The 12224-nt window shown below is 42.8% G+C and overlaps 1 protein-coding gene across 2 annotated transcripts in view; it reads left to right on the top strand.

Annotated features, from left to right (window-relative positions):
* The window catches only part of LOC146610042 (regulating synaptic membrane exocytosis protein 2-like), a 59321-nt gene that overhangs the window by 10257 nt on the left and 36840 nt on the right, over positions 1–12224 (top strand). For both annotated transcript variants that reach the window (XM_085346774.1, XM_085346775.1), the window contains exons 5-8: positions 3601–3770; positions 4843–5023; positions 5701–5935; positions 6179–6460. In XM_085346774.1, coding sequence (XP_085202900.1) covers positions 3601–3770; positions 4843–5023; positions 5701–5935; positions 6179–6460 — 868 coding nt within the window. The remainder of the gene's footprint in view (positions 1–3600; positions 3771–4842; positions 5024–5700; positions 5936–6178; positions 6461–12224) is intronic.

A 12224-nucleotide genomic window follows, 5' to 3' on the forward strand; every position in this document is an offset into this window, starting at 1 on the left:
TGTTACAGAGGAGGAAGCAACAGAGACACTTTATGAGGTTTACATCTTTTAATACTTTGTGTACAGGAAATACAGGCGACCAATAAAGCCAGTTGAACAAAAAATCTGTTTATTCTTCTTTCAACATGTTGAGGTGATGGGTCAAAAGAAATGATTGTGACATATGGTGTCTCTGACTGCACTTCCATCTTGTATGTCCGTGGGAGGGTCAGGATGTTCATGGTTTGGATCACTGCTGATGTTTGGTTCAGAAGGACAGTGTTCTCCTCTAATTGTGGCAATGTTGTGAAGAATCACACATGCCACAATAATGTCACATGCCCTTTCTGGGGTGACCCTGAGTCTTTGCAGGCACTGGAACCGGGCCTTAAGCATTCCGATAGTCATTTCAATTCTGGCTCTTGTCCTGCAATTAGCCAGATTATATCGCTGCTGTGGGCCCGGTTCAGGGTCAGGGTAAGGGGTAAGCAAATAGGGTAAACATGGATACCCCCTATCACCAAGCAAGTAGCCAGTGAACTCTCCTAAGACAGAAGGATACACTTCAGTTCAAATGTCCCTGAAGCAATTGGTCTTTATATATTTTAAAGTATTCTCAACTCACCATGTCCAAATTTTGTGCTCAGTGTACATTCACGGAATATTTGTGAGTCATGGACAGAGCCTGGCCACTTGGCTTCCACATTTGTGATAATGTTGGCAGCATCACATATGATCTTCACAGTGCAGAGAACACGAATTAGCATCCATTACTATAATGAAATAATTTGTTAGTTTGAAATGCTACAGGGAACTATGTACCTGTACATTGATGCTGTGGAAAGACTTCCTGTTCACATAGTCTCCTTCATTTACTGAAGGAGCAATGATTGGAATGTGAGTGCCATCTACAGTGGGGCAAAAAAGTATTTAGTCAGCCACCGATTGTGCAAGTTCCCCCACCTAAAATGATGACAGAGGTCAGTAATTTGCACCAGAGGTACACTTCAACTGTGAGAGACAGAATGTGAAAAAAAAATCCATGAATCCACATGGTAGGATTTGTAAAGAATTTATTCGTAAATCAGGGTGGAAAATAAGTATTTGGTCAATAACAAAAATACAACTCAATACTTTGTAACATAACCTTTGTTGGTAATAACAGAGGTCAAACGTTTACTATAGGTCTTTACCAGGTTTGCACACACAGTAGCTGGTATTTTGGCCCATTCCTCCATGCAGATCTTCTCGAGAGCAGTGATGTTTTGGGGCTGCCGCCGAGCAACACGGACTTTCAACTCCCGCCACAGATTTTCTATGGGGTTGAGGTCTGGAGACTGGCTAGGCCACTCCAGGACTTTCAAATGCTTCTTACGGAGCCACTCCTTTGTTGCCCGGGCGGTGTGTTCTGGATCATTGTCATGTTGGAAGACCCAGCCTCGTTTCATCTTCAAAGTTCTCACTGATGGAAGGAGGTTTTGGCTCAAAATCTCACGATACATGGCCCCATTCATTCTGTCCTTAACACGGATCAGTCGTCCTGTCCCCTTGGCAGAAAAACAGCCCCATAGCATGATGTTTCCACCCCCATGCTTCACAGTAGGTATGGTGTTCTTGGGATGCAACTCGGTATTCTTCGTCCTCCAAACACGACGAGTTGAGTTTATACCAAAAAGTTCTACTTTGGTTTCATCTGACCACATGACATTCTCTCAATCCTCTGCTGTATCATCCATGTGCTCTCTGGCAAACTTCAGACGGGCCTGGACATGCACTGGCTTCAGCAGCGGAACACGTCTGGCACTGCGGGATTTGATTCCCTGCCGTTGTAGTGTGTTACTGATGGTGACCTTTGTTACTTTGGTCCCAGCTCTCTGCAGGTCATTCACCAGGTCCCCCCGTGTGGTTCTGGGATCTTTGCTCACCGTTCTCATGATCATTTTGACCCCACGGGATGAGATCTTGCGTGGAGCCCCAGATCGAGGGAGATTATCAGTGGTCTTGTATGTCTTCCATTTTCTGATGATTGCTCCCACAGTTGATTTTTTCACACCAAGCTGCTTGCCTATTGTAGATTCACTCTTCCCAGTCTGGTGCAGGTCTACAATACTTTTCCTGGTGTCCTTCGAAAGCTCTTTGGTCTTGGCCATGGCGGAGTTTGGAGTCTGACTGTTTGAGGCTGTGGACAGGTGTCTTTTATACAGATGATGAGTTCAAACAGGTGCCATTCATACAGGTAACGAGTGGGGGACAGAAAAGCTTCTTACAGAGGACGTTACAGGTCTGTGAGAGCCAGAGATTTTCCTTGTTTGAGGTGACCAAATACTTATTTTCCACCCTAATTTACGAATAAATTCTTTACAAATCCTACCATGTGGATTCATGGATTTTTTTTTCACATTCTGTCTCTCACAGTTGAAGTGTACCTCTGGTGCAAATTACTGACCTCTGTCATCATTTTAGGTGGGGGAACTTGCACAATCGGTGGCTGACTAAATACTTTTTTGCTCCACTGTATACACGCCTGGGAACCCTGAAAATAAATGTAAAATTTAAGTAGTAGTCCAAGTATCACCACATCATACATTACGTTTTGGTCACCCTGATACCTGCAATTTTGTGGCATCCCTCTTTGATAAATCTTGTGGGTCTATGACTGGGGAACACCACAAACGAGTACAGGAGACATTTCAGTGCAACTGTAACATTCCTGACTGCCCGACAGACGGTAGCCTTGGAAGCGTGCTCAGCGTCACCAATATTATACAGAAAGCTCCCGTTTGCAAAAAACCGAAGTGCAATACAAATAATATGTACAGAACTGAGAGCATGTCCGCGATGTGTCACATGCGTAATATATGGCCTGAGGATGTTATTAAAATAAATTATAGATTGTGCTGAAAAACGGTAACGTTCACACAGGAAATCATCAGGAAATGATAAGATGTCCAAACGCGCTCTGATCACTCTCTCCCGGCGGAGAGCTCTGCGGAGAATTTGGGCTTCACGATCTACTGGCTCTTCAAGGAAGGAGCACGCCATGTCCGACACTTCCTACTGTCAGGTTTCCGACAAAGGGGCGGAGACAGTCAGGGTTAGTTGTAGTAAACCTGCTAGGGGGCAGGTTAGCTTCACGGCGTGTGTCGTCATAGTGACTCACTCAGGCTTCAGCTGAACTCGCTTTGTGAAACCGAAAAACCAGTTTTCGTTAACTCAGGGTATACTTACTCAGTTTTTCCACTAAACCGGCTTCCTGAAATAGGGCCCAGGATTCACCATGGCAGGAAAATCTAAGTACAGAGAAAACCTATCCGTTTTTCTCAATATGTAAGTTGTGTAAAAAGATAAACTTACAGGAAATTTAACAGAATGTATTAAACTGAAAGACTAGAAGTTCATTTTCAATAAAAGCAACTTATTTATCAACATCCACTAATGACATAATTGCATCATCTCTGGAAAATATGTGAAGTTGTGCATCTTTGGTTGTTTGGAACTCAGGAGACACCACATGATCTGTAAAGCATGCCAACTATCACATCAGGAGGAAAACCAGCCAATCAGGCAACAGCAGCCTCTTACATGCGTTTATAGTAAACAAACTCGGTGTGTGTGTTTCAGGTGATGTGGGTGTGCAATGTGTGCAGGAAGCAGCAGGAGTTTCTCACTCGGTCAGGGGACTTTTCCCCTGAAATGCTATCCATCAATTACAGCTTACACAGGGCTCCCCACCCACCTACACATGGGCCACTGGGTGCCACGGGGCCCTTGAGTAATGGTGCAGCAGAATGGTGGGTATTATTCATTGTTTATATTATTTATCATTTTTTTGTTCCTGAGGCCATTTAACTGTCAGCTGTGCCTGCATGCTTCTCATTTAAATTTAAACTTTTAATTAGTGAGATTGTTTTTAATTAGAGAGTGACCTCCATCTCTCTCTCTCTCTCTCTCTCTCTCACACACACACACACACACACACACACACACACACACACACACACACACACACACACACATCCTGTAATCAAATTAACAGATTAATAATCTGGTACCTTGCAGAGGATTACTGCTGGTGCTAAATACAGCATGCAGGCTAACAGCAGTGATGTCATTTCCTGTATTGCTGGGATTGGAGAGGGGGAGGGCCTTCCGGTGTGATCCATGTCAGTCATAAACTTGCTGAGCGTGTCAAGGTGTTGGTCAATATGAAGCTTCAAAATTCCTAGGAGAGCTGTAAAAACTTTAATTAAATGTGTATGTGGTTGCACTCAGACTGACTGCATGTAAGTACACATCTCAGCTTCTTTATGCTGTTGTTGTCTGTTTATGCTGTTGTTGTCTGTTTATGTCTGTTGATACAGACTCAAACTTTGTTGATCAGAAATCGGATTCACTTTCACCGTTAGTAGGTTTAACCAGTGCTTTGATATTTTGATGCTTGTGAACACTGCATGTTGTCTGGAGCTGCTGGAGAAAAGTTTAAATGTTTCTATGCTGCATCGATGTCTGCTGCTGGTTCTGGTTTTGGTAACAGAATTTAACTCAGACAGAGTTGAGATTTTATGGCCGTAAACATAGAACAGGAGTCAAAATGTAGTTTTCCTTAAACAATGAGTTTATTATTACAGTGAAGACCTTTTAAAAAAGTTGACAGTACAGGTGAAAAAGCCTTGAAACAGGTCGATAAAAAGGAAGTCTGAACAGGAAGAACTTCATATACTGCTACTAGTAGTAATACTATTAACAATAGACTCCTCAGTTCTTGAAGCTTTGGTTCTGTGTAGAGTGTGGGTATATATGTATCAGCTGGCTGACAATCTGCTCCTCCTCCACTCTCACTGGATCACACTCTGTGACTGACAGGAGGCAGAGCCCCTCGGGATTGTACTATAATGGCAGGAGGAGCAGGATGCCTAGCTCACCATCGGACCTTGCTGTGAACAACCGTTCTCGATCGCCACACTACTGTCATGGTTACGGAGAGGAAGAGCTACAGGCACACAGGCAACCAATAAGAGATGGGCGAGGTCGCTGGTACTCACAGGTGAGTCTGACAGGTGAAATTCATTTATTTGCTCACATTTCTTGTAAATTATTTGATCTGATGCGGGAAGCTGTTTAATAATTTATTTTCTTTAGAAATGAAAGATGAAATGCAACAAAGAAAATGGAGTAGTTGTTGCACAGGTGGTTGACCAGGTCTGCTAGTGTAAAGGTTGAACTGCGTTCCAAATAACTTTTGGGAAAGTTGCTCTCCAGTGCATCCATCAGAGTGTGAATGTGTGTGAATATTAGATAGAAAGCACTGCATAGTATTAAAAAAGTGCTTCTATGAATGGGAGAATGAGGCATGTTGAGGCATATAGCGCTTTTCATTCTGTTTGAGGACTTTATACAACATGCCACTGACACCCATTCATTAAATTCATTCATACGATTGTCTTTGTTACATGGACTGGTTGTCATATAGCATTTTTCTGCACTCCCCGAGTACACAACGTGCTATAAAAGAACCATTCTGTTTGCCAAAAGCAATTAATTAAATGTTTTAACTATTTTTCACTAGTTTAATAGTTTTTTCTTAATGATTTAATTAATTTCATTTATTGATGGTTAAGTCGTGCTATGAATGACAGTTGAGCTGTGATAAACATAGCAGGCTTCAGGGCTTACCAAACTGATGATGATGATAATGTTCACCTTTCTCACCTCCTGGCTCAGGATCACCCTCTAGACCAACGTCAGGATGAGCTTGAGCTGCGGCGACAACAGGAAGTGGAGTTTCAGGCACGGTACCGTAGTGACCCAAACCTTGCCCGATACCCAGTGAAGACACAACCAAGTGAAGAAACCATGAGGATGTTAGCTCAGGTAGGCAGGGTCCGCCACCAGCGCCGCCACAGTGATGTTTCCCTGGCAACCCCAGAGCCTGACCACCTGACCATGAGGCATTCAGGTAAGGGCATGTCCGCCCATCTACTCACATCTTATTTTGTCTCTGTCAGTGCGCCCCAGGGCAGCTGTGGCTACAATGTAGCTTGCTATCACCAGTGTGTGAATGTGTGTGTGAATGGGTGAATGACTGAATGTAGTGTAAAGCGCTTTGGGGTCCTTAGGGACTAAGTAAAGCGCTATACAAATGCAGGCCATTTACCATTTATTAGCAGGCTGTGATCGGTTTTACTCGTTTCATTCTCAGCTCTTCGTCAGAATCTGCCTCTGGGATTGGTCAAATCTGGAGGTCAGAGGTCATACTCTGTGGACCGTGCAACCACTCACATAAGCCCAACATATTCCCGTCACAGCCCATTATCACAACAACTACTGGACCCAAGCTCAACCCTGAAGAGGAAGCCAGCCACTGAGAATGTAGCACAGAGGAGTCGGCATGTAGGGAAGATGCACGTGATTGGCAGCTTTAGCAGCTCAGAGGAGGATCTTGTTACCACACCTGAGTACACTAGCCCTGATGAGCCTGACAGTAAGTGGCTACATGCTAACAGCCAGTCAATCATTTTTCTTACATGTGTGCACATTGCTTGAGAGTTGTTTGTCGCGCTGGATATGATACAGCCACTGGTCACGAGAGAGAAAAGTGTATTCTCTGACCCGTGATCAAGTGGTTATTTTTTTTATTCAAAATATTTTTATTGAGTATTTGTGGATATAGTTTACAAAGAAAAAAAGAAGACGGAAAACACAAGCTGTTTACAATGAATACTAAACAGAACTTCTCATGTTGGAACATTGTTTTCCTCTCGACGTGAAAAAAGAAAAAAAAAACTAAAAGAGGGAAAAAACCACACAGAAGTTAGCTATACCACCACTACAGCTACATTACAGCTTTGCCTGATAGTTGCAAATTAAGGAGCTTGTCCAGTAAATTAGCAGCTGGAGCTTCTGGAAAATTGGAGAGGTGGGATTGCAAAAAATTTCTGAGTTGTAAGTATCTAAAAAAGTGAGTTTTGGGAGGACTGTATTTTCCTGCCAGCTGATCAAATGATGCTAGTTTATTATATATAAAGAGATCTTTAAAGAAAATAATACCTGCTCTAAACCAGACCTGGAACAAGTTGTCCAAAGTTGGGGGGAGGAATAGGTGGTTTGAAAGGATGGGGCTTTGAAGTGAAAAATTATTAAGATTGAAATGTCTCCTTAACTGTGCCCACACCCTGAGGGAGTGCCGAATTATCGGATTAGATGTAAAGTTGTCAATGGATAAAGAAAGAGAAGAACCCAGAAAGGAGGCAAGAGAAATACCCTGAGTTGAGTCTAATTCCATTGCCAGCCAGCTGGTGGGGCCCACACCCTCCCCAGACTGTAACCAGTAGGTCAGGGACCGAATATTGGCAGCCCAATAGTAAAAGCGGAAGTTGGGGAGTGCCAGACCCCCTTCAATCTTAGGTTTCTGTAAATGCATCTTAGCTACTCGAGATCGTTTACCCTTCCAAATATAAGAGGAGATTATAGAATCTAGAGTTATAAAGAAAGACTTGGGGATGAAGACTGGTAAAGATAAGTATGAGAATTTAGGAAGGATATTAATTTTAATTGAATTAATTCATCCGACCAGAGTTGTGTTCAGGGGTGACCACTGTTGAAGGCTTTGTTTGACATTCTTCAATAGTGTAAAAATGTTGGCTTTAAGAAGTTGTTTATACTTTCTTGTAATTGTAATACCCAGGTAGGTGAACTGCTCTTTGATGGGGAAACCCAACAAACCTATTGGAAACGCTTCTTCATTTAGTAGACAAAGTTTGCTCTTGGACAGATTTAATTTATAACCAGAGACTTGACTGAAACACGTGAGTAGTGACAATATAGACGGTAGGGAAGTATTTGGATTTGAAATAAAAAGCAATAAATCGTCAGCATAGAGAGAGACTTTGTGTTCAGTTTGACCTCTTTGTATACTCTGGACAAGTTTACTGCTTCGAAAAAACATTGCTAAGGGTTCAATAGCTAGATCAAATAACAACTGGCTAAGGGGGCAATCCTGACGTGTGCCTCATTTAAGTTAGAATGGTTTTTATTTCTGGCTATTAGTGCAAACAGACGCAACAGGGGACAAGTATAGGTACTTGATCCATGAGATGAAGTTGGGACCCAACCCAAATCTTTCCAGCACAGCAAATAGATAGTTCCATTCTACACGGTCAAATGCTTTTTCCGCATCAAGGGAAAGAACACATTCTGGAGTGTCCTTGGACGGCGTGTGCAGGATATTAAGAAGGCGTCGGATGTTGAAAAAGGGGTGGCGCCCTTTAACAAAGCCAGACTGATCTTCAGATATGACTGCTGGCAGGACCCTTTCCAACCTGTGGGCCAGCGCTTTAGCTCGGATCTTAAAGTCCACATCAAAAGCGAAATTGGCCTGTATGACGCACAGTTTGCCCTGTGTGAATGCTTCAGATAGAACCGAGTGGAGTAGAGGTACGAGCTGTGGGGCAAATGATTTGAAAAATTCTACCAAAAAGCCGTCTGGGCCAGGGGACTTCCCTGACTGTAGAGAGAAAATTGCAGCGCTAATCTCTTCTTTGGAAAATGGCGCATCCAAGATCTCTCTGTGGGTCAGGAAAGTCCAAGCTTTTAAGAAAATTTGTGATTAGTGAGTGGTTGGTGGGAGATTCAGAGGAATAAAGCTTCATATAATATTCCCTGAATGTGTCATTGATTTTGGCATGATCAGTAACGAGCACGTCATCTGAGTTAATGGCAGTTATACACTGACGTGGCTTTACACCCATTATTTGGTCAGCTAGGAGTTTGCCTGATTTCTCTCCATGCACAAAAAAATGTACTCCTACTCTTTAATAGTTGCCTCTCCACAGCATGAGTTGAAAGAAGTTCAAATTTGGTTTGGAGTTCAGTACGTTTCTTGAAGATCTCAGAGTCCTTATTGTGTGCATAGTGATGGACTAAGTCTTTTGTTTTATCGGCTAATTCTTGCCCTTCTTTTAAGTTTACCCTCTTCATATTAGCTGTGTATGAAATAATCTGTCCTCGGAGATAGGCCTTCATTGAATCCCAAACTAAAAGGCTAGAAATATTTGGGGAAAGGTGTGATGGATGTTAGAGAAAAAAAGAGTACTCCCTGTCAGTTGGATGCAGATGTCACCAGATATCCCTAATCCCAAGTAGAAAGAAAGGAATGAATGTGTGAAGACACTTTTTATCCATAATAGCAAATGAACTGTACAACAGAAAATACAAATGCTATTTATGGTCTCCTCACAACACTGATAAGAAAAATAAACTGGGCCAATATGGCATGTCTGTTAATACAGAGATACACATGTTAATATGATCTCTGGTCTCCCACTCAGAGACACAGGTCTCAGAGTGTCCAGCATTCAGACGGCTACCTGAGGACACTCATGTGAGAGAAAATCTGCTCACACAGATATGTAGAGCAAAATACTGTCAATAAGGCCTCTGCAATGTTCAAGACAGTTAAACTTGTCAGGTAGTGATGTCCAGCAGGTGAAAATGCAGCTCCATGAACACACAGCTATGGATTCCAGCTGTTTGTTGCATTAACTGGCATTAACTGAGCCAGTTAATGCCAGTTAATGCGAGACAAATCTAGCTGCTCATTATAGATTTCTGGTTTGTTCAGAAAATAAAACATTGGTCATAAACCATTCATAAACCTGAAAGTCCCAAAAATGCATTGTCTCGAGTCTACGGATGTATCCGTGTATCTCTGTGGTGCTGATGCTGTGCTGAGCGGAAAGCTCCTGAAGCTTTTGAAGTGTTGGAATGTGGAAAGCTAACAATGTCCCTCTCACCAGTAGGCTAAGTTATTTTTAGCCAATTACAAGTTGAATCTGGTAGTTTGGGTTGTTAGCTAAGATACCGTCATTAAGAAGAGACACAACTAATGTGTCTATGCAAGCTGATTTGCGATGTGCACCGCTGGCGCAGCCATTTATTTTTTTGATGCACCTTCTCAGATTAATTCACTGCGTGTCGTGCACAGGGCTGGACTGGGACAAAAAAAAACCCAGCCCGGGCATTTTGACTAAAGACCGGCCCACCAGGTATTAAAGCCATAAAGCCTTTGAATGAAAACAAACGCTGTTGTGACAGTGATGTACAGTCTTGTTGGTATATGTATGATTTCTATACATTTTACGTCAGATAAAAACTTTGGTTGTAAGCTTCAGATAATTATTTAATAACAGCCAGACATTTTAAATGAGAATAAGAAAGTATTTCTTTGTGCCCACCTTTCCCTGTTAATGCCCTACCTGGCCCCCCTGGCAAAACTTTGCTAGATCCACCCCTGCACAGTTACCAGCTGTCAGCTACTTAGAAAATGATATTGGTGTTATTTGTCTCTCAGAAACAGTTCATAACTTCCCTTCAACCCATTCATGTCACCTAAAAGGTAAACCTGTTTCTCCATCACTGTTCAGCTCTGATGATTCAGTAAGGACATCTCCTAGTTTCATCTTCATGTTTCCCTCTCACCAGATATACAAACCGATATCATGACCAGCAGGTTTTACAGCTGTGGCTCCAGCAAACCTCAGCTGATAGTAGAAATTGATATTAAATAAATTCTAACAACATCTGATCAAGCTTAAACGTGCTGCTGTTGTTTAGCGCGACATCCGCTGGTTTCCGCTTTCTGGCATAAAGTGGGCAATAAACAAACAAGAGAGAAAAGCCGATCAGCTGATCATTGATCAGTTTCATGATTAAAGTAGCAACAGGAGAGGGAGGGGGAGAGAATGAGAGAAGAAGAGGCAGCTGTGCAGCGTAAAGACAGAATAACTCCACCTTTGTGTCTTTTTCCATCCTAGACAAACTGCGTCCCTTCTCAGCTCAACACGAAACACGTAATAATTTCTCTGAATGCGGGACGATTCCGTCTTTTTACGGGACGGTTGGCAACTCTACTAACTAATCTTATGAATAAAATAAAGTTCACTATCAGTAACATCATAGCACCGACCCAGCTGTATAGAAACTCCGTCATGCTAGCTAGTTATTGTAACTGACTGTAAAAAGTCAGCACAACGAAAATAAACTCCACCTAAACTTGGTTTATATCTGACCCAGATAGACTGCAGGTCATAACTTCTTACCTGAAGTTCAGTTCACCTGACACTCGGACCGGCAGCCGCCTCGGGTCTCTGCTCCTCCTGCCTCCCCTTCCCTCATCCACCTGCTGGCCTCCACCACTTGTTAATTTTACTGAATCTGTGGAAGCTCCACCATAGCCACCACCAAACAACTGAGTTATTTTTACACACCGGCCAGCATCTGTCCAATCCACCACCTTTCATTGTTTATACCGTTACAAAAAAAAAAATCATTGGCCCATCGAGCAAATGCCCGGTATGCCCGATGGCCAGTCCAGCTATGGTTGTGCCATCAGTTAACCCTTCGCGTGCCAACTGTGGCATGCGTGCCTAGGGTTGCCGACCCCTGCTCTAGAAAGTTTTGAGGATGGAATAACAATGATATAATTTCTGTACCTTTGAAGGGTTCTCTGTGATTTGGTCATTATATTATTATATTGGTTAAATTGTACTTTTTAGGGTCTGTCATGTGTTCTGGCTCTAAAGAGGTCCAGAAGGGGTTGCTCTCTGTTATTAAAGCTCCTGTGACTCTGACCTGTGCTGTAGTGAAAAGTGATGGCCCCTCTCAGGAAATCAGACATCATGCTGACGAGTTAATCTGTTGCATTTATGTTACTGGGCCACAAATCACCTGGTCAGAGATCATGAGCTCTGATTCGCTCATATGACTTTTGGCTCCTCCCCTTAAATCTTGAAGAGACTAAGTAGCACAGAATCTCTGCTACCGTCACTCTGAGAACACCTAGACCAAAACAAAAACCAGCACATTCGCCACCAAAATTGATGGTTCCATTCCTGGAGAACTCTGAAAGATCCTGGAGACATCGTTTGACAATCTGATCCAGATTAGAGCGCATGAGACTGCCGCTCTAGTGCTGTCGGACCTCCAAATCACCATCTTTGCTCTACTTCAATAGGATTAAAAGAGGAGAGTCTGGATTATCAAGAGTCACTGCAGAGATGTAAGAATAGAAGCTCAGACTGCAGGAGAGAACACCACGCTAGACTAACCTGCTCGTGTGTGACCACACAATACAGCGGGGTCCTTAACCAGCAGACTGTTTATGCTGCTGAGCTAGACTTCTGGTGATTACCTGCAAAATTTCTGGATTTTTGGGCATCTGTTTCAGCAACTCTAATCTGGTGGAAAGG

This window comes from Diplotaxodon limnothrissa, linkage group LG22 (assembly GCF_057381915.1).
Source record: "Diplotaxodon limnothrissa isolate DT_005_m linkage group LG22, D_limnothrissa_male_GT1.1, whole genome shotgun sequence".
Classification (NCBI taxonomy): Eukaryota; Metazoa; Chordata; class Actinopteri; order Cichliformes; family Cichlidae; genus Diplotaxodon; species Diplotaxodon limnothrissa.